The following is a 23,017-nucleotide window of genomic DNA, read 5'->3' as shown; positions in this document are numbered from 1 at the left end:
CGGCGGAAAAGATTAATCAAGATTTGCACATGCTTGCGCACTTATATATATCGCATATGCCATCTTCTTCGCCTCTCGATTTTGCCATTCTTTTTTTAGAATTTATTTTGTTATAAAATATAATCACAGCTTGCAGCTATTAGATATGCAATCGCAATCGCACTCCTTCTCTTTCTCCTTCGTCTTCTCCTCATGCGCCTGCTGGCAGGCTATAGAAATTTAATAAATGCATCGGAAATAAACAACGACAGCTCTGCAAGCAAGTTCAATGGCCGACACTTCCTTCTCATATTACCAAACTATCAATTTCTAGCAGAATTGACAATATGCTGTTTGTGCTGCAGCAATTTCTCATTCTGCCTGCCGCCATCATTATCACTGCCAGGGATGCACAACTGCAATTTGCACTTTCTAATTGCCGAAAATGTGGTAAACAGTATGGCAACGCTTTGGCAATGGCGGCTAAACGATAGACAAGTGGTAATCGACATCGACTTGAATAGCTTTGGGTTTTATTCGCAATAAAAAATTACGGTTGTGATATAAATTATTTTATTGGCAAACTGTTGGATACATAAAGTGAATGTTTATTGCATAAATATAGCAGAAGTGCAGACTTTTATCGTCTACTCGTAGTGCAGACGTCGCTTGGGTGCTGCTCTTATGACAGTCTTAAGCGGCGTCTTCGTCTGCACCGGCTTCGATCGTGCCGCGTATTCTTCGGCAATGGCTGTGCGCCACTTCTCTACCAAGGAGTCGGGTGCACCACTTTGTCGTAGTGGTGTCTCGCGAGTGATGGGAAATGTGGCGATGGCCATTGGTACATCGCTGTAGTCGTAGTCATCGATGCCGAGACGCTCTCCAGCCGCAGAATTGGGTGACTTGATGACCAGCTGATTGCGTGATGGCAACGTAATGCTGAAGGCAGCTGCCTCTTCGGGGGTGACGCCAGCAATAGCTGTGGCTTTGGGTGAAGCCACCGCCAAGCCATTGCGGCCCGAAAGCGCCGTAGCGTGAGGCTTTGAGGAGGCTACGCCGCCCTCACCGGCAATGGAGAGACCTGAAGGTAGAAGCAGAGAGAAAGAAAACAGGTAAGCAAGCTACGGTCGAGTGTGCTCGACTGTGAGATATCCGCTACTCATTTTTAGAAACTAACTTGTTTTAAGCTAACATTTCCGTTAACAGAGCTTCTAAGCTTAACATTACAGTGTTAAATTAACCGATCAGACTTCAGAGCTTATGGCATAAGCCAGTTTAATAACTTCCAATTTTATTATCCTATCGTCATAAAGCTCTCTGAAATTATTTGTGTGACTATTAAAATTTTATACTGTAGCTCTAAAATTTGACAGGTGTGGCTAAATTTTAAAACACACTTGATCTGCGTGCAAATATGCAAACTGTAGTTCACACTCTTTGCTACTTCTGTTGAAGCTGAACAAGAATATATGCTAAAAACATTTCCTGTTGGTTCTTTTACACCATGGGTAACGGGTACAATTGGGGGGTCTACATAGATGAAGATTTCTCCACACTCACCCACTGGCTTGGCTTCCGCCACGGCAGCATCCTTTTTGGGTACCATCACAGCCACACTATCGTTGACGTCCTCGTAGGGATCATCGTTGGGTGGCAAAAACTCTTCGAGCTGTTGCTCTGTGACTTCCTCCAGCTTTTGTTCATCGATCTTTTGATCCGCTGGATTATTGGCTTCCAGTCCCAAATTCGAGGGTTGCTTTTGTGGCCCATTACCGAAAAGTTCCGGTTGCAAAAGCACACTAAAGTCCTTGATTTGTCCAGTTTGCTGGAGTAGTGCCAATGCAGTGGCCGCTTGTCCCAGTTCCAGCAAACTATTCGCATAGACCTTGTTGTCCTCTTCACTAAAGGAACCCTTGCGTTTAGCCAACTCTTGTATGGCAACTAGACGAGCGGCTGCCTCTTGGATTCTGTTGAAATTGCTGCCGCTGGCAGAGATCGTGGTGCTGCTGACACCGCCATTATCATTGGCAATGGATTCGATACTGGCTGCCGATATGGTGATGGTATCATCTGAATCCCGGGGAAGACCACGAACTTGCGGCACTTGACGCTGCTGGGGACGTAGCTGCAGCAATTTACCGCTCCAGCCGCCGTAGTATGGCAATTGTTCCTCAAAGATCAGTGGACCTGACCTGTGTCTAGGGGATTGCAGGGTGCAAAAAGTTTGGTTATAGTATAGGTGGTGCTATGTGTGAATGAAGTTTGGCTTTTTTGTTTTGCCTGTACAAATTGTGGAGCTGTGCGTGAAGGAGCGTGGTTTATATAGACAAAGCGTTGGGATAGTGGATACAAAGTGCTACATAGATATTAGACAAAGCAAGATAGTCTACAAAAAACTTTATTTACAAACTAAAATGATGACACTTGGTTTTCGGGCTCATAGGAACACACATTGAATATCTACACTACAAACTACTTAGCTGGACTCGGTTTAAAGGCATCGTTGTCAATTGAACAAATCCAGCTCCAAGTCGGCTGCTGCATGTGCTTTGCCACCGACACCCGCAATGGCCACCGACTCGGGATTGAAGTACACATTCGTGGGCACTCCCTTCTTGAGCAGTGCCTTCGAAATGGGCGTGGAAATGGCAGTGCCACCATTACCCACCACAGCCTTGGAATGTGGTTCGAGTATTAGCGCCGCTTGCTTGCGTGCCTGAATGGCCTTGGCCTGTGTGGGACTGTAGGGCAGAAAGAAGGTGCCAAAGGGTATCTGTGGAAAGTTGTTGGAGTTGGTGCTGGTGCGTCCGGTGGCCTCCACTTTGACTGGCGTGCGCAATTTGCTGTTGCTGTTGCTGCTGCTGCTTCCTTTGCGCAACTTGGCTGCTTTGGCTTTGGGTTTCTTCAATTGAGCAGAACTTCCAGTTATCTGACTTGAAATTACATGCTTGCCAGGCACTGCGACAATCTCCTCAATCACGTAATTTGAATTGATGCGACTGACAGCTGCGCGCAAACGTTCATCGCTTTGCAGATCGTTTGTCGCTGGGGTTTGTGTCTTGGCTTGCAGCTTTTGCAGTGTTTCAATGGTATCCACTTCATCTTCAACCTCATTATCCACTTCGGCTGTGGTTGTGGGCTTGACTGTGCTGGTTGTTGTACTGGCTGTTGTTGCGACGGCGGGTGCAACAGATGGCGCCACATATGCGAGTGGTAGACTGTAGGCGGCGTAGTATGGTGAATTGATCAGCAAGAGGTTGCCGTGTGTTGTGGTGTCTTGCAGCGCACCGTATGGACTGAGAACACCAAGCGCAGCTTGTGGAACTTGTTGTGGCTCTTGTGGAACTTGTTTCACCTCAGGCGCAGTGAGTTTCTCGGGCTGTGGTTGTTGAGCTGCCAAGTAGGCGCCATAAGGAGTCACAAGTTTGGCTGCTTCCTTAGGTTGTTCAGCTGTTAATTTCTCAGCTGCTGGCTGGGCGGGGGCAGCTGGTGCAGCAAAGCTGGCGAATTGCTGTAGTGGACTGCGCAACGGCCATGTCTCAAAGCTTGTGGTTTGCCAGTACGTGCCCGCACTTGGGTAATGGATGGAATTAGGGATTTAATTGTGTGGAGGATAGCAGATGCCATAGGAGAAGTGCGAGAGAGAGAGTTAAGGGATAGAGCAGTCAGTTAGTGTCATAATATTTACAGCTCAAATTGTGTCTAGTTTTTAGTTGAGTACAGAGATTAGTGCATGCAAAAGGTGTTAGTGGGCGTGGCACCGTTAACTAAACTAGTATATGTACAGCGATGAAGAGAGAGATGAGGGCAATGCACAAAAAATTACAAATTACAAACATTTATTACGAATACACTTAAGCGCTATACAAAAATACTAACAGTCATTAGGTTTAAATCGAACATAGCAAACTACAGCTCCCCCCTTTTCTTTTTTCAAAGTGTCTGGCAACACTCGCCATTCGATAAGCGATAGTTATCGAACGCTTAGGCGCGCCATTTGAATTCACTAGTTAGTCAAGGGACTGAGACTTGTTTGAGCCTCAAAACTCCTGCTCCTGTTCCTCGTCGTCCGTTTCCAGCTCCTGCTCCATGCCCGTGGCAGGTGCATAGTAGACAGTCGGCCCCGTGGCCACCACTTTGCCCTCACGCGGAAAACTGCGCGCCTCCACATCGGTGCGCTGCAGTGCATCCTTTAAATCCACATCAGCAGGTATGGAAATAACCTTGGCACCTGGGCCAGCAATTGTCAGACTGCGTGGATGGGTCAAAGCATAACCGCCGGGTCCCACAATCGCAGTGCCGCCGCTGCCCGCGGTGGCCACGCCCCCTGGCCCCGCAATGGCAATACCGCCCTTGCGCACCTTCAAGCGCTGAATGATGATGCCGCCCTCGCGCAACGCCTGCTTTTGTGTACCCTGATGTGCAGTGGCCACCGTGCCAATGGTTTCCATCAGTGGCGACTTATGCGCCTTGTGGGCAAAGAGCAGATGCTTCTCCGAGGCAGCGCTGCTATCGCGTTCGGCGGCAGTGTTCTCTAGAGTATCAATGTTGCTGTCGCCATCGCCACCGCCCTCTTGTTCATCATCCCATTTGTAGTCGGTGTCCTCCAAAGTGGATGCGCTGCTCTTGTTGGGAACGGACTGCAGACTGCCGATGACAGCTGGTGCGGCATTTGTGCCTGGCGAGCGGAAGGGCAACTTGAAGATGTTCTGGAAAGCGTTCTTAATGGCCGCCGAAGTGTGGTTCTGCATTTCAACGAGATTCACGCCGGGCACGCGGAAACCCGTCAAGCGATTGCGATTGGGCAAAAGTCCGCCAGCTGGTGGCAAAGTGGAGCTAACGCTTGGTGCAGCTGTGATCTTGGGAGCTGTTGTGGTGGCTGCTACAGTGGGCAGACTTTGTGCACCTTCCTTAGCTGCCATGCGCATTGGTTTCGTGGTCTGATTGACTGCGTTGATGCGTTTGCGATTGCTTGGATCTTGCACCACGCTGACGGGGATGCGTTGCGGTTGCGGCTTCTGCTTATTCGTTAGCTTCTCACGAGAATCCAAACGCTGCTCTTTGCTGACAGTCGGTGCTCTCGAGGGTCTCGGCGTGGTGCTTGTGGCAATTGTTGTGGTTGTGTTTGGGCCACGCTTGGGCGTGCCATCATCGTTGAAGGCCAACTCGCGGGGCAAGAAGAACAAGTGGTATTTGGGCGTGCTCTTGCCCTGTTTCTTTGCTGACTTTGCCTTGCCATAGAAGCTGTCCACATCGCCTATGATCTTGTAGCCCTTCACACGATACTCTTCCGGCGCATGATCGCGAAGATATTGTTCCTTGTTCTGCTTGTAAAGATGCACGGGTATCACAAAGTGGGCGGGCAACTGTTGTGCCTCCTGCTCGGAACTTGGCTGTGGCACTTGCACTTGATTGGGTCGAAAGACGAGTTGTTCTCTTTGCTGAGGAGGAGGAGGCGAGGATGGAGACAATGCTGACAACGGAGGCGGCACATTGAAGGCAGTTCTCGTTAGCTTCACAGCGCGTATCGAAGGCTCGAGCAGCGTTTGCCCGTTGCTGCCAGAGAAATGATGCTGCTGGGCGTGGAAGGGCGATTGCGGTGGCTTGGGGAATAGATATTGACTGGAGTCGAGTATGGGCGGAAGTTTTGGCTGTTCGGGCTTCTTCTTCACATAGCCGAAGGCTTCGTTCACTTTGGCGATCTGGTCAAGAATGCGCTGGGCCTCATCCGCTTTGTTGGATGTTGTGGGCGCCACCACATTCGGATCAAACTCTTCGGGGAATTTGATGAGTCTTTGCTTTAGAATTCTGCAAACGAAACGTTTAGGTTTTTGTTTTTGGTCTCTTGGCATTGGCATTCGAGTATGTAATTAGTAAACTAATTTAAAGAGTTGTAACTAAATGAGCGAGACACAGCAAATGCGATAGAAAGAGAGACATAGAGTGATAGAATGAAAGAGAGAAAGATAGAGATAGAGAGGCTTAGTTACAAAAGTTGTAATGTTTTTGGTTTTAGTCACAAAATTCTAAACGCGTGCTGTAAATTTTCTACCGGGAAACGAGCATGGGGATTACGACACACAGTCACAACTCAAGGCAAGGCAAGGCACGGGGATATGGGGTAGGTTAATAAAATGCGCTGAAAGCGTCAAGCTACTTACTCAATGCCAGCTGTGCTTTGGCCTGCGGTCAGAGTGGCCAACAAGAGTGCCGAAAGCTGAAAGAGAAATTAATAAAGAAATTTACAATCAATTTGTGATACTCTTATCGTTAATTTTAAACGCTTTCTGAGGGTGTGGAAAGTGTTTAAGAATGCTTAACAGTACTCCATTTCTACATTTGTTTCAATTTTGACTATTCTCCTTTCTTATTCTTTTTATTATTACTCTCTTTTCTTAAAATGAATTGGCATTTAAAAGTAGGGTTTGCATATAATGAACGACGAAGAAATGCGGCTTAAAGAATTATGTTCTTATTGTACATTGTGTATGTATTGGTATTGTCTTGTTATAGTGTGACGAAATTTCCAATAAATGGAACTATTTTATCGTCTAGCTACCGTTTTATCTGATACAAACTATTCTTTAAAAACTTAAGGTATTTGGGAGAAGTGTGGTACAAAATTTGTGTATCGAATAGTCTTATAAGTAGGCTATAGAATGAAAATTTACATTTAGTACACAACTTAATCGCTTCTTTAAGTATCTAAGCAAAAGAATTAAAAAATTTTGAGGCTTTTCTTTAATATTGTTAATTAATTGGTTATTAACTTGTATCAAAGAGCCCGCAAGATGCCAAGGTCTAAGAATGCGGTCAAGCGACAAATTGAAAGCCTTTCTCTGAAGCTTGAGAGCATTTGCATAATACTCGTATCACAAGCATGAGTTGAAAAGTGAGAGCCAAGCCCATTTTGGCGACAAGTACTTTTCAGCTTTTCACTTCAACGCATCATCAACATCATCATCATCATCGGCCTCGTCATCGTCATCATCGTAAAGAACCAGAACGAGAATCTGAACTCAAAATAACGTACACGAGCCGAAGCGAAATTCAAGCAAATATTTGCTCAGTTGCTTTTGCAAAATCAATATTGACGCAACAATCGCGAGCCAGAGACGGAGACTGAGGCCTGGCTGAAAACCGTTAGGTTGGCACCCGCTAAACAGCCTCCAACAGCACGCCCATCTATCAAAGCTCGTAATGTCACTGAGAGCTGTGTGCGCCACCAAATGTCATTGACCCTGTGAGACACAAAACTGAAATTCTCAGCCTCAGTCTGCCTAAGCCACGTTTTGGAGCAGCGACATCAGCTGGTGGCAAAGTTCTTGTATTTGCAAGTTGTCTTGCATCCAGTTTCCAAAGAGATGTATTTCCCTCAGCTTTCTTTTGTCTTTTGTCACTAATTTATTATACATATTTATTATTTGCTCTTTGGGTGTGTTTCAAGCCAAACAACATAAACTGGGTTAATGTTATCCAATGCAAATGAACAAATGAAACGCCAGAGTTCTAAATTATTGATAGATTTTTCGTAATTTGAAGCAGAGCTGCAGCTGTGAGGTAAACATGTCTATTAAATTACGATTGATGATATTACGGTACACTCCTCGAGAGAGTGTGGGTTTCTTCTTTTTATTGATTTATCGTCGTATGCAATCCAATTTGTTAAACTTTTTTATTTCTTCGAAAACTAGACAATGTGATGCGATTGTTTTTATTTTTATAGTTTTCTCGAGCTGCTCCCCAAGAACTTTATGTGGCAATGTCATTTATCATGGTATACGCATGACTTTTACACGTTGCCAGCATATTAATTTCAGCGCAATGAAGTCATAATTATAAGCACTTTTTTTGGGCTTTTAATAAATTCGTGGCGGACGTTGACGCACTTCTACTTTTAAGGGCGAGCCTATAAAACATGAATAATGCAGACTGATACTTTTCACTTTTCAATAAATAATCATAAATATCAGCACGTCTCAATTATCCATTATATTTTCAGTATTGTTATCCCCATAATCCTTAGGCCACAAAGCGCTTGATTATTCCACTTTTGTAAATTGATTTCTCAGAAAGTTCTATAATAATCGCCGCATATGCAAATCTGGCCAACACAAAGTGAACGCTAAACTGGCCAAGTGCCAATTCCAATTCCAGTCTCAGACTCAGTCCCAAATTGGAGAAACAGAAACAGAAGCAGAACTTTACGCAGTGAAAGTTCAGTGTTGGGGCAAAAATATTAAATGCGAAAGACTTAAGGCACGAACTTGCGCCAGTTAATGCCATTAAATGCGAAAGACTTAAGGCACGAACTTGCGCCACTTAATGAGTTCAACAACAAGCTGGACAATAAATGATTAATTGCGGTCACACACATGGAAATTTTAACTAGTTTCACATTAATTATGGTTTTTATATATATGTATATTAAGTAATTTTGTATGTTTACTTAAAGCATATTTTAATTTTCATTTATAAATATTTTGCTTATATTTTAATTTTTGTTTATTTAGTTTTTTGTGTTTTATGTTTACTTACAATGAATAGACGCATTTTGCTTTTTAAAGTTTTTAAAGCTGCTTCGCTTGTCCTTGGCCAATATCCTTGAACTGCGAACGAGACAAAATTCACGCTTGTTATCACGCGTAGACACAACAAGAACGAGGAGTAGAATAACGACAATCCTGGCGCATTTTATAATTGAAATTTAATTCGTTTTTTATTGCTTGTTTCACTGTTCAGATTACCACTGCAACAACAACTACAAAGTCACACAACAACACAAAAACACTCACGCACCTTTTTTGCTTTTTAGAACCCAACCAGGCAACGACTGAAGATGAACTGATTTGTGCCCGTGGCCAGCGTGTCGGCTTTATAACATTTCCATTAGCCAAGCGTCAGCAAAGCAAAGCAGCAAAGAAATGCCCAACCTGACCCACGACAGTTGTAAAAGAGAAAGACAGCGAACGACAGAGAGAGAGAGAGAGAGACGAATGAGAAATCAGGTAAGAGAGAATGCTTTAAGAGAAACTCAGCGTTGGGGGCACGTACGCAAAGCTTGCGCCTTGACTAAGCTCTTATCACTTGGCGGGCATCAAAAATCCCGCGCTCTCATTTAACCAACAACGAAAAACCACCCAAAAATTGACATTCATGCATCAGTTTGGCACTTTGTCTGATTAAAATCATGTCTCTATTATGTTAGATGAGCACCAAACTGAATCACGTTTTATTTTGTTTGCCTTTTTTTTCGCAAACACTCTTGGGAACTTGTCGAGGCGTTGACAGCGCCCCTTTTGGCCGCCTCGCAGCCTGCTGCTGACATTGATTAATTAATTGAAAGTTTATTGGCAGCGAGGCAATTACAAGTGTATTGGCAGAACGAAAGACCTAAGACACGAAAGTGTGTGGGAAGCAGAATACTCGAGTTCTATGACAGTTTAGAACATTAAATTGGCTGTTGTGGTGGGCCCCAAGCAAAACGAATTGCCAATTGAAACAAGACATAAGCCTCAACATAAAAGACTTAAGACACGAACTCGATTCAATTGAACAACTCAACTTAACTCGCAGCAGCAGCAGCGTAATTGACATGACAAAAAGCGTAAGAAAACGAGAAGAAAAAGAAAAGCTAATGAAAAAAAGTCAGCAGCATAAAAAATGATATTTAAATTTAGCCTACTTCACTTGAGCTTGAGAACTCGTTAGAAAGTTTAAAGTCCTCAGTCCAATGCGCCCTTAATCTCAATTTCAATTGAATTAAATGTAAGTTCTTGGGTTTCGCTTAGCTTTGCTATTTTTTTATTTTGCATTTCAGTTTTTAATCTCTAAAGCAGCTTCGCAACTTGAGAACGCTCGGTTTTTAGTGACCCTTGCTACCGTGTACTCTGGGAGGTTCAACTCGTTGTAGTCGAAACAGCAAATCAATAAGATTACCTACAAGATTTATGGTTTCAACTGGTCATCATGCGCTGGGCCGCATACTAAGTGTAGAGCAGAAATTCCAAAATAAAACACACGAAGCAGGCAGCAGGCACACTTTGAATGGCATTAATTGAAAGTCGACAAATCGATGCAACAACAATCGAATCAAGTAGGCACAAGCCTAGCTTCGTTCAGTTACAGAAGTGGAAACCGAAACCTTGAAACCTATTTTTATATATAAATAACCGACTGAGCAACAACAACAAACATACACGGAACTGGGACTGAGTTTGGTGATGGTGATGGTGATGTTGCTCTTGATGGCTGATTTAGCCTCCATGCCTGTGACCTTCACTGAGTGCATCAGGAACAGCATCAGCAGCAGACTTAACTTAAACCGTTGTTTAAGGCACATAACTGGATCTCCCGACCGTTCCCTCACTCAAAACACTGATATTCTGTTATGTTCTTGTTCTGCTCTTTTTTTTTGCCCCTCATAATAAATGTTATTTGCGGTTAATGCCAGGCATTACTTATGCAATTATGCCAACCCAATTATGCAGCTGCTTACCTCAGCTATCCAGCAACTCAGTTGTATTCCCAAGCGTGAGGCGCTAGACAAATAGTAGAGTATCTTGGCTGAGAAATTGCCCCTGAGAATGAGCCTAAAAAGCGTCCAATTGATGTCAAAAGTTTAGTTTAAAATGCACTTACAAAGAGTTATGCGAGTGTTTAATAAAGTACGTAACTATATTGACAGCTTTTTCTACTTACAATTCAGTGATAGAGTTCATTAATATTCATTAAATCAGAACGTATTTTGTATCAGTTTCTTATATTAGTTCGATCAAGTACGTGTAGGAATATGTACTTAAGATATTGTGTATAACTGGTTGGATTGTGGAGCCCATTAAAATGCCATTAATTTAAATTTAATCGGCATTTTATTGCTTTAAAAACATTGCATGGATTCTTTGCTGTGTTTTTGTGTTCAGTGAAAAGATGAGTCAAAATGATAGCATGCATTTACTTAATGTATATTAAGCTGTAAAGATGCTAAAGATTTTCCACTGTATGAATATAAATTTAATTCCAATAAATAGTATTGATTATTTTCATTGTTTTTTTTCATTTTATGTATGGCACAGATAAGGCAATAGGAAGAATTGGATAGGGATTAGATATTAATAAGATGTTGAGGAGTTCTTCTAAAAAAACATTTATCAAAATTATTGTGAATATTTGTTAATAAATAGCAAGTATTTTGTCTTATTACTTACGATAATGAATAAGATATAATAGCAATATTATTCAAGCAGTTGAAGTCTATATAGAAATGTCTTGCCTTCCTTTTCCTTACTTGAAATCTAAACAATGTCAATCGATATTACTTCAATGTTCAACACGAATTTTGAGAAACTCAATATTATTATTATGTGAGAAAATGTCTTCTACGACAAATTGAGTCTACCTTTCAGAGCCTACAACTTTATCATCCATTCAGCTTCTGGTATGCACATTTTTGTTAAATTGAGGTTTTTATAATAACGAATAATTTCATAATAAATACAATTTGAGAAACTTTACTGAAAAATATTAATCAATCTGAAAAAAGTTGTAGTTAGTTGATGTAATTTTATAGATTTATGTACATATATTTTCTTTTATCATATTTATTATAGTAGCTGTTAATGTTACAATATTAATTATTCTTTTCCTGATTGTTTTTTTATCATATTATTCATTGTATAGATATTGAAACAATACAAATAAAGAATGTAATCTTCTTCTGGCCTTTTCAGCTGTTAGCGTATTCTCGTCTTCGTATTGCCCTAGCTAACTGTTCTGCTTTCGATATCTGGCTCGGAAGAGCGTCTCAAAGAAAGTTGTCAACTGGTTGAAACGGCATTTAAAATGAAAACTTCTGAAGTGAATTTTATAGCCTACAATTTAATTACAAAGAGTGAAAACCTTGTTTTATTTCTTGACCAGCCTCGAAAATAGCTAAAAAAAAAACAAAAAATTGTTGCAGCAATCATTTGAATATAGTTTTTTTTTTGCTATGGCAATAAAAATATTGTTTATGTTTTGAATTTGGGCATTTTGTTGTTGTTGTTAATATTACTTGTTGTTGTACTTGTTTTTTGAGTTTTGGCTTTTTTGGTTTTTGACACATTTTCTTATTTAGGCCACGTGAGTGTGGCCAAGGCTTCGCGTTTCGTTTCATTCCGTTCGATACGAAATTATTTGGCAAGTTCGCGCACGCAGCGCACATTTCAAATTTTAAACGCGCGCCCTCGCAGTCAACAACAGCAACAACAGCAACAATAACAACAATAGCTACAACAAAGACAAAGACAAAATTGAAGAAGTTGCCTCCATTTGACTCGGATGCACCTGCCGAACAGCATAACAAATTTTTGTTTTTGCTCGATTTGTAAATTTGTTGTTGCTGCTTTAATTTGAGTTGGTCAGTCCCGTTGAGCCCATTTAATGTTCCGCAAATCAATTAAGGCATTATAAAATACATAAATCGTTCAAATTATTGGGCCAAAGCACGCGCCACTCGCTCATTCAGTAGCCGCATATTTGTGTTCGAATTAGATTTATTGGGCAATCCTCGCTTAGCTGGTTATGCTTCAAATACTTCAAGTGCTCTTCCTATTTCACATTGCTCAAAACTTGTGTCAAACTTGAAACTCTATGAATTCCCTTGAGCATTTGCATTTGCATTTGCACTTTGTCCCTGGCAGTGTGAAGACATTCACTTCCCATGCACATTTTTTATGGGCTTTTAATAGTCTCCAACTTTTGTGGGGAATCTGATTTTTTTTTTTGGCTTTTTTTCAATTTGTTTAATACAATTTATTTTACGTGAAGGTATGCTTCTTATTTTTGAAACTAAGCTAAAACAACTTGTAGTCAAAGAAATGTTAAGTTGAGAATATTACTTTCTCTTATTGCAAAAACTTAGAAAATTTAATTTAATGTGACTTTTCAATGACCATTTGAAGGCCTATTTAATGACATTTGTCAATTTATTTTAACTTTATGATGCTAAAATAAAAGTTACTTTATTTAACTTATTTTGGAAAATTGATGTACAATTTGATTCTACAGGAATTTGCCCTAAACAAGTAAGAAAGCTTCAGACGAGTGTCCTCGACTGTGAAGCACTCGCTAATCCATTTTAAGCAACAGCAAAACAGAACAGTAATATTCAAAAAGTATACCAAATTAATATACCGGAAAATACTAAAATATACCCAATTCTATATTTGGTATACTATTATGTTCAAAATATACTTCTATGGTATATTTTATATATATAAGATTGTCATCCTAGATTTCTACCCTATGGGTATACTCGTATTTCTCTGTTATATAGTTTGTTGATTAGGGTTTAATTTTAAGGTACTTTATTTCAACATATTTTTGAATAAAGTTAACACTTATTTTCTCACAAGCTCAAACAAAATAAGCTGTTTTGAATGGTATTTCATTGAAAACTTATTCGTACTGCAAATGCTGCGTTGGCTTGGCCAAATTTCCTCCCATCACCACGAATCCCAATGCCTGCGCCCGCCTTGTAGCTCAGCTCATGGTAGCCCGCATCATCGTAGTAGGAATACTTGCCCAAAACATGACCCGCTGCATCCGTGTGCTGAGTGTGCGTCATTTGTGGCGTATTCAGGTTGATATTGTAGCTTGGTTGACTGCTAGCCACGGTTGGTGTCGCAATTGGAGCTGCAATTGATGCTGCATGTGTTGCTGCAATTGGAGCTGCAATAAGTGCTGCTTGTGGGGCTGCACTGATCACTTGTTGTGCTGGTGGTGTCCAGCCCCATTGATGACGCCTTGAGTTGCCTGCTCCCAAATTCCTGGCAACTGTATAAGGCCAAATCTGTTGCTGAGGAAGCTGCTCGTAGTTGGGCGACAGTTGATGATGAGCACTTCCTCGCTCGTCTGTGTTGTACTCATAGTGCTGACCATTGAACTCCATGTAGACATGTGCAGCGGACACCAACTGCCGGAAGCAGCAACAGCAGGAGAAGGCGACAAACCAGAGCAGCAACGAGTAACACTTCATCTTGCAGACTGAAGCGGTAGTTTCTCACGTTATCAGTTTTATAGGGAAACCAAAGGCGACCACAAGTAAAACATGCCACTTGCAGCATATTGAATAACTGCAACTTTGTTTTGTACCAGGCAGTTAAGGGGTAGAAGTGTTTGATGGGATTTAAGTTATATTTTAACCGATTTTCAACAGTTTGTACTTGTTGAAATTCTGAAATCGATGCTGTTATGTATGTTCCATCCATTCATTTTATCAACTAGATCTCATTAGTCTATAATAATAATACAAATATTTTGACCCTTCTGTCGTATTTTGAGTTGATTTAAAATTGTTTTCTGCGCTACACTGCTGTCTAAAAAATGTAGCAATGTAGAATTTATAACAACAAGTTAATTTTAGAATATTGATCTCCTTATAAAAGATTTTCCTATGAACTTTAATGAGTAATTTATGGTAATAGAAGTTTGAGTTATGAACAACCCAAAAATATGGTTGATAATCAATCAATTAGTAAACTAACTCTTCCTTTGGGATGTGGGCTGATAAGTCAGGCAGTTAATCAGTCAATCATATAGGATAATCAATTTTATTCATTCACGATTTCAATTTTAAGGTCATAGACAAAAGCACGTCCGTAGTCTACTAATTATTATTATTATGTGTAGGAAAACGATCCCACTGAATCTTTTGTGTCCCCTTCTGAGCACAGTTACTTGATCAACCTAACTACTTGTATGAATTTAAAAATATTTTTCGGTTTCAGGCTTGCTTTGGTATCCATTTCGAGAATATGTTTCCTTAGAACTCTACTTAGGTCACTTCTCATTTTGCACTCCAATATTATCTATGATTTATATCGGGTATCCCCACGTCGAACATGATCGAATGCACTTTTGTTACATGATTAATACACTCGTGTATTTGGCATAAATACTGTTACAATTGAGCAGAGGTTAACCGCAGCCGGTTAACCCCGTTAAGAGTCGCTTACAACTAGACACTTATGGACTACGAACTACAACTACCAAGTGTAAGGGTGTTGCTCAGCTCTAATGCTCCCTGGAGGCGCTCAGCTCGGCAATCTCGTCCTGACGCAACGCCTCCGATGGCGACAAGTTGACACGTCCGCCGAGTGGCACCAGATCGATGTTCTGCACATGGGCGCGCACACTTTGTCCCGGCGGCAGTCCCACATACCATTTGCCCACATTGCGGATGACCGTAGAGTCGCGATGTCTCTGCACCCACTCGCGATCCCTGTCGATCTCCAGTATGCGATGATTGGCGGTGACCAACGGTGGCAGCGAACTGCCCACATCGTCATCGTTCAGATTGTAGTTGTCTCCTGGTCCGCTGCCGCTGCTGCTGCCGCCTCCGGTTGGTGGCAAGTAGCCGCTCTCTGAGGAGCCGCCGTCACCGCTGAAGCGATTGCGATTCCTCGAGCCGCTGGCATTGAGACCGGTTGAGCCACCGCGGTTTCTGTTGCCCGAGGAGCCTCCTCCCCTGCTGCCTGACCCAGCGCCTCCTCCTCTGCTTGCCCCTGAACCGTTTCCTCCCCTACTTCCTCCTCCTCCGCCACTGACACCGCCTCTGCTTCCACCACTGGCACCTCCTCCACTTCCGCCACCTCCACCTCCACTTCCTCCTCCTCCTCCGCTTCCACCCCCATACCTTGTTCTGCCTCTTTGCCCTCCGCCCGCTGCATAACCCCTTCGATCTTCCTTGCCACGCGAGGCAGTAGCGCTGCCCCCTGAGCTTCCACTTAACTCAAAATCTTCATCATTGCCAGCTCCATTCCCATCACCGTTTCCATTTCCTAAGTCATTATCTTCTTCACCCACATCATCGCCGGCTGCAGCTGCGTCTTCATCTCTGCCACCGCCCGCTGGCCTCAAGTAATCCTTGCCACCAGTGCGTCCCCTGCCCCCTGTAGCTCCTCCAGCGCCACCCGCTCCACTTGGCCCAGAGCCAGCACCAGAGGCAGAGGATGCACCACCTCCACTACCAGCTCCACTTACGCCACCTAAACCTCCACCTGCTCCTCTACCAAAGTCATTGGCCAATCGGAAATCCGTGTCACTCAAGCGAAAGTCTGCCACAGAAGGATTTATGTGCGTTCCTGGACCCACACGATTGTGGACCACGCGATAACCAATCCCGGCACCCGCTATATACTCCACAGTGCGTTGAACGCCTTTGTCATCCAGGAAGGAGTAAGTGCCACGCACCAAACCATCTGGAGCTCGACTCTCGGCTCGTCGATGATCGGGACCAGCTGCGATGAGCTTGTAAGTGCCGCCGGGACCACGTTGCACGGACATTTTGCCGCGTGTCTTAGGATGTGCCTTGTACAGCGGACTGGAGTAGCCAACTATGGCGGGATTGTCGGGCACAGCGTTGGAGATCTCGAAGCCTGTGCCAGCGCCAGCAGCATAGCGTACGCTGTGTCGTTCACCCACATCGTCCACATAGGAGTAGAGACCTGATAACGAGCAAGGAAACTTGAGTAACTTCTTAGTTAAAACTTTAAACTTGCCTCTAATGCGATTGCTGGCATCGTTTTCCTCGCTGCGCGATTGATCCGGCGTGCGGAATTTAAAGCTGTAGGAGGGATCATCGTAGGGATCCGCAAGCGGATCATCGGGACTGCCACGTGGACGTACCGGATACTGAGCCAGGTCCATTTTGCGATGTATCTTCGGTCCATTCACGCGAAAGCTGTGCAATGAGAGGCGAGAGAGATTATAAGGCATAACGAGATAGAGTGTGGGATTAATTAGCTGCTGAGCTGACTAATTGCGGTGGGAAAGTTGCTGTGGAGATTGGGTAACTGCGGATACTGTCGACTGCTAAAATCGCTCGCCAGCTGACAGCACAATTTTAATGCTATCTGATGATCTCGCACGTCATTGCCTCATCTCAAGTACTTCTATTCCTTCATTTGGAGAAAACTTTAATCTATTGTGTTTGACTGTGGGATACCCGAAGTTGACGAGGTATTTTTAATATACATTGTTATGTATAAATTTTCAACTTACAATGGCAATTAATTTATTTGATTGGAAGCTGCAGAATTGGTCGTGGTCAAGTGCTATACAAATTTAATTTACATAACAGAATATTATAAGCAAATTTGTTTGCTCGATCTCAGATAGTTTTCAAGATTTGTGTGTTTAAATAGATGGACAGACAGCCAGACGGAATAGTGAAATTTTTCTTCCTTAGCGAACAATTCTATTAAGGGAACCTCTCCTTTAGTCGTAGACTTTTTGGGGGAGTCATTATTATTATACAATTTTTAAATAAAATGTTTTTCTAGTTTGCTATGAAAAATAATACATAAGGATTTTTCTTTCTTCATCTTGTCTTAAATTTTATAACTTCCTTCATATTTACACATTGTTCCTTAGACATTATGCCCTTCTACTCTTCTTTATTTACCGGGTATATTTAAGCGACTTTTTATCTAGTGCTGTGCATCTTAATGAATTTTCCAGCTATACACACACGCAATTTGTTAACAGCTTTGCGTTTTCCCAACTACCGGAGATTGCAACAACAACAACAAAACAACATTCGAAATTGAATCTAATCGAAAACCTAACAGCAACAACAGTAACTACAACGTTTAGGCAATAAAAACAGTTGCTCCCTCAGCTACTTATTTCCCCTCTCTCTCTGTGTCGCTTCGTTTCGCCCTCCTCCCAGATGGCATGTGTTAGAACCGTCTCGACTTCAAGTTTTTGACTGCCAGCCACGCTTCAGTGGCGCTCTGGGCACTTTGGCGCCCCAGCTCTGCCGTAGCGTTGATATATGAGCTCGGCGGAAGACGAACAGATAACTCACTTGGCTACCGCACTTTACTCAACCAGCGTTTTCATTTAAGGGCTTTGCATGCCCTGTAATAATTTAATATGCTTGGGTATGCTTTACATAAAAAGTCTGCTAACTTAATTTTCATGTACATATAGTATCCACGAACATGCAAAACAGTATCTTTTTTGTTAAGTTTTCAGCTACAAAATTTCATTAAAAAAATCTCATTAAAAAGCCCCATTTTTCTTGTAACTCTAAATTGACAAAAGTATGTATTATGGTACGTACTTTCCTCGGTTTTTAAGGAATAATACAAAGTCCTTGCTATATTTAATATTTTATGATATAATTATAAAAAAGGTTCTATGTTTCAATTGACAATTTCCTAACCTAACAAGTTAAAATAGTTATAAATCAATACGACAGTCTTGATCACATTTCAACTTGTTATGCTAAAAATATATTCAGCATATCATAGGGTATTTACTAGTTGGAAAATAAAATGCATCTTCTTTATATACTGAAATTTACTCATAGGAATTTCTGCTTTATAATCTTTAAAGAGTATCCTTCAGGGTATGATAAATATAAAGACAATAAGAGATTGTTGTATCAATGGATGTGAAGTAAATAACTGTCAAATCTCTGTAGCTTATAAGCAATAGATTAATTAGAAATTAATCTGTTTTTTTCTCAACTCATGATTTGCAACCTTCTAGGGCAACTCATAGCCACGAATACTCAATATTACTTGCACATATTTGTTGGCTGCTCCTTCTGCATTACTCACCCACGTGGTCCGGCTGTGTAGACGGTCTCTTCGATTTGGCCGCTCGCTGGACTACGCGAACCATAACGACCTCGCACAACATTGTCTGGAGTGCCGGAGGCGCTATGATAGTAGCCTCCAATGTCATCATTTGCATGTCTATTCCAAAAGTATCCGAAATGTAATTGCGTGTTGGCCATGCGTGTTAGTGTGTGTGCGTTTGTGTGTGTGTTGGGGAAAGAAAGACACATAGAATAACAGTTACTCAGCGAAATGTTTGAGAGAGGAATAGCAAAGCAGCTGCTGCTCCACACTGCGTATACGTATTATTCGCATTGTTGTGCTTGCAAAACGGCGTTAAAAAGGTGTTAAAAAACAAAGCAAAACGGCAAAAGGAGACGAAGCGTGATGAGGGCAAGGTGTAAAATATTGTTGATTAAATGATTGTACATTTTCTTTACGTTGAGCGTCGAAAAAATATGCTTTAATTTGCTATGCCTGAAGGTGCTAACAACTTAAGTGTTTTAAGTGAATCATTAGTTGGAAACCATTGGAAAAATTAATTGATGGCATTGTTGATTAAACATGTAAACTAATTGGGATTTAAAGCTTTGCTAAATTGACGGCATTTAGGGTAAGTTAAGTGAAATAAGCGCTAGCAACTTTTTAAGAAAATTGATTTAATATCAGAAAAAAAGCTAGATTGAGTTCCTTCGAATAGTTAAGCTTTTTCTTATTAGCAACTGTTAAAAAAAAAATCCTATTTAGTTTTAACATTGTTTAACACAAATTTCCATAAATCGAACTTCAAAAATAATTTTAAATATCGTATTTATTAAGTTTAAAATCTTTATGTGATTCCGAAGAAAGGATAATATAAATTAGATTGAGCTCTCTTAATTAGTTAACCCGTTTTTGAAATTGACGATTATGGAGGAAGTCCAGTTTAGTTGAAGCTTTGTTTAACAAGAAAATCTTCGAGATTCAGTTTGAAGGCTGAAGATTTCTAAATTTTTGTTATATCAAACTTATTATTAAATTTAATATCTAGCTCTTAAAAGAATTAAATATTTTTTGACATTTTATAGCAATGAATGTTTCTTTATAACTTGGTTGGCAATATTTTATTAGTTAATTTCAAAATATCACTTTAAATTGCTTTCAAATGTTTATCGAGTCTGTTGAAAATATGTACACAGAGAGAAAAAAATCTAGATTAAAAGGTAATCTACGATTTTTTCGATCTATAGTATTTATTAGCTTTAGGTTAATTTTTAATATATATTGTTTTCATTTTGTTTGTAACAAGTTCTGCTTAGTTAAATCGCACTAGTATATTAACTTTATACCGAAATTGAAAAGATCCATCTGCGTTGATGGTATTGTATTCAATTTCAGCTAGCACAGGATTATGCAGGAAGCCGAGAAAAGCGCACAAAAAGCTAAGCAGACGCAACATTTCCATAGATTTTCCGTAAAGTGGAAAACCAGTTCGAAGCTGAATTTGTAACGAATCGAATCGCCAATTAAACGCGCATCCTGCACAGGCACAAACACAATCGAAACGTAAATCAGTGGACACAGTTTTCGTTAGAGAGTTTTGTTCTTCCAAATGGTTGCAAGATGTTTCGATTGCTTTGGGAACTCGCGACTCCGTGTGGCGGGTGGCAAGAACAACGCGACGTTGACGACTGAATGCGCCAGAGCGTTAGACCTTCGTATTTAAATACGATTCTCAGGCGAGTCAGCGAACGGTAGCCAGGCCAAGCTAGTCTACCAAGCCAAGCCAAGTTCGGTTAGATTCGTTCGGTGGCAAACGGCAAACGGCAGCTGCCACTTGTCTCACCTGACCACCCACCAAAGTGGCAGCCACGAAGATGAAACAACATTTGTGTGCAAATTGCGTTACACGAAACTGAGAAAAAAGAGCGAGATGGAGAGAGAGAGAGAGAGGGAGTGCTGTAAGCGAGGGCGAGAGGTGAGAGAATTTGTTCTAATGATGGACACGCAAGTGTCTAAAGTTGTAGCTAAACTTGCCACTGCCTCTTGCGGTTGCATCTACTTCGGCTGCTGCTATTTGTGCAAGCATTTGCTAACAATGTTAAGAGTCTCCTTGTTCAGTAAATTGCAGCAGCGGGCAACAGGAATAGAAAGAAGTTCGGGAGGCAGGAGTGGAAAAGTCGTGGCTGTTGCTTCTGTTAGTTCTGCAGCTGTCTGTCAATTAGTTGAAGTTGCTCTTTGTCGTGCTGCTGTTGTTGTTGTTTTTTTTTGTTTTTCTGTCGCTGTACTTCTTGTTCTTGTTGCTGCTGGCGACGAGTCGACTTCCTGTTGCAGCCGCATTGTTGACAATTTTCCAACTGCAGTTCAGCGCGTGATCTATGCCAAAACGTTTTCCTTGTGCATTGAACTCTACAAATGTCTACACTGAAAAAAAGGAAGTTAGGGTAATGCATTGCTTTAAATTGATTTTAGTTTTGGATAAAATTTAAATTTACATATTTTAAACATAATACCACGCTAAGTTTAACTCTTTTGAGTAGTTTTTTCCATTATAAATTTGGTATTTATAAAACAAAATAATACATGTAGCTTACTCGAATTTATAAATAGAAAAAAGTGCTTCAATCAGAAATTGTACTTTACTTATACATGTACTATTAATTTATAAAATATATAAATAATTGTTTTCATGATAAATGTATGTCTAGAGAAAAGGTTTTTTTCCTGCACTTTATTAAGTTGTGGATTTCCACACAATATTTTTTTTTGTAATATTATATTAAATTTTCTTTATTTCTTCGTTATCTAAAAATCGTATACTATGCTTCCTACATTTTTCTTAATTATTTCCACTGAAGTGAAATATTTCTGCACTCTTTTATGTTATAGAAAACACAATCCCATACTCAAATTCATTTTCTATTTTTCTTGTAAATTTTAAGATTAACACTTATAAAATTTATTTTTGATTAATTTGAATTAATAGAGAAAAATATATTTTTTAGACTTCCTTCCCGTAAGTCTATTCAATGGTCTTATCGATTATACAAATTATTCTTTTATTCATCCATACAGAAAAATCCATTTTGTAGACTTCCTTCCCATTAGTATTTAATTGTTTTCATACTTCTTTGATAGATTAATTTATTTTGTATTGTTTCAATATCCTCTATTTCCATCGCTGTTGCTTTCGTTCAGTGTAAGCGTAGGCAATTTTCAATATGACACGCCCACTTTGATAGTCAACGGGCACCGTTAGAGTTGCCCGTCATCTTTTCGTGTACTCGTCTATTATAAATTTGTTTTGGCCCGAGTCTAGGTCAGTGTCTTAGCTGCAATTTGCGTCTTGGCCTGGCTTGGTCTGGCGTTGCCGCAGCATGTTGAAATTAAAGGCAATTACGCCGCGTGCAAAGCCAACAGTATAGAGTACAGATCGTATAGTATAGTATAGTACAGGAAGAGTTGGTATACGAGTAGATAGCTTTTGAAGATACTAACACACACCCGCCACAATTTCCGCCTAGGATGTGCCAAAAGTTTTCCAACCAACCTTTTTTAATGAGCATAATTAGCGAGCGGGTGGAAGAACGAACTATGCATAGAGCCATCCACAGCTAGACTCACAGCACAGTTATTGGCCATTGTTCTCGGTCCTACAATGAACTAATGAAAATATGTCAAAAATTTTGATTAGAACTTGCGGTGGTAACGTGACACGAGCAATAAAGATGAAATATAGATTTTTTAAGCAATCTGTAAAAAATGCTAGCATATACTTTAATTTATCAAAAATACTATATTGAATTAGTCAATAGAGTATGTTAATATATAACATAACATAAAAATATTGATGTCTTAAATAAGTTACTTATATAATACTTGAATTAGTAATTAAAGTAAAGTACTTAGTAAATAGTTTATGTTAAAATTTGATAAAAATATTGATTTCTTGAAAAATTAACTTCTTTTTCATAACAAAGATTAATATAATTTATAATTGTGGTACTTAAAAACTTACATTTTTAAAACGCTAATTACTTATTGCCAAATAATATGAAATTTTCGTTTTAAATAATTAAATTATTAATATCCCAAAAAAAGATTCTTTTTATAATTACATTGAATAAATATTAAGTTTTTCACTTACTAGATAGTCAAAGACTGCTTTTCTATTATATTCTCTCAACATATCGCCTTTAATTTCGTGTCACGCGCTCAGTTACAGTTGTGAACTAAATCACATAGAGGGCGCCGCTAGAATGAAAGACTTAAGGCACGAACTTGGGATCGCTTGGCTGCGTTTTGTGCGTCGAACAAGTCATGATGATTTACTGACCCACAAGTACTTTACTGGTTTATGACTGCCGCATAGTATACATATGATAATCTTGATTATAGTTTAGTTTAGTTTAATATGTAGATTTATTAGTATTTTGAGTTGTACGTGA

At 40.6% G+C, this 23,017-nt stretch overlaps 3 protein-coding genes across 7 annotated transcripts in view; all 3 read right to left on the bottom strand.

The window, feature by feature from the left end:
- Positions 1 to 535: 535 nt before the first annotated feature.
- Positions 536 to 23,017, bottom strand: part of LOC133840444 (uncharacterized) — a 96,577-nt gene continuing 74,095 nt past the window's right edge. For 2 of the 5 annotated variants that reach the window (XM_062272269.1, XM_062272271.1), the window contains exons 2-4: positions 8,518 to 8,590; positions 6,141 to 6,196; positions 3,802 to 5,787 (exon numbers count right to left, since the gene is read on the bottom strand). In XM_062272269.1, the coding sequence (XP_062128253.1) occupies positions 4,020 to 5,787; positions 6,141 to 6,196; positions 8,518 to 8,532 (1,839 nt within the window). In that variant the 5' untranslated portion in view covers positions 8,533 to 8,590 and the 3' untranslated portion in view covers positions 3,802 to 4,019. The other 3 variants (XM_062272273.1, XM_062272270.1, XM_062272274.1) reach the window with 3 other exon arrangements.
- Positions 13,310 to 14,020, bottom strand: LOC133840466 (uncharacterized). Its single transcript, XM_062272313.1, is given in 2 exon segments — positions 13,310 to 13,476; positions 13,478 to 14,020. Coding segments are annotated over 2 exon segments (579 nt in total). The 5' UTR covers positions 13,997 to 14,020; the 3' UTR covers positions 13,310 to 13,416.
- Positions 14,868 to 20,279, bottom strand: LOC133840446 (fibroin heavy chain). The gene is made up of 3 exons (XM_062272277.1): positions 19,919 to 20,279; positions 18,591 to 18,728; positions 14,868 to 16,702 (listed from the first exon to the last, which is right to left on the bottom strand). Exons 1-3 carry the CDS (start codon positions 20,032 to 20,034, stop codon positions 15,034 to 15,036), a joined length of 1,923 nt encoding a protein of 640 aa, XP_062128261.1. The 5' UTR covers positions 20,035 to 20,279; the 3' UTR covers positions 14,868 to 15,033.

This window comes from Drosophila sulfurigaster, chromosome 3, assembly GCF_023558435.1.
Source record: "Drosophila sulfurigaster albostrigata strain 15112-1811.04 chromosome 3, ASM2355843v2, whole genome shotgun sequence".
Lineage (NCBI taxonomy): Eukaryota > Metazoa > Arthropoda > Insecta > Diptera > Drosophilidae > Drosophila > Drosophila sulfurigaster.
This window is presented reverse-complemented; position numbering and strand designations above follow the sequence as displayed.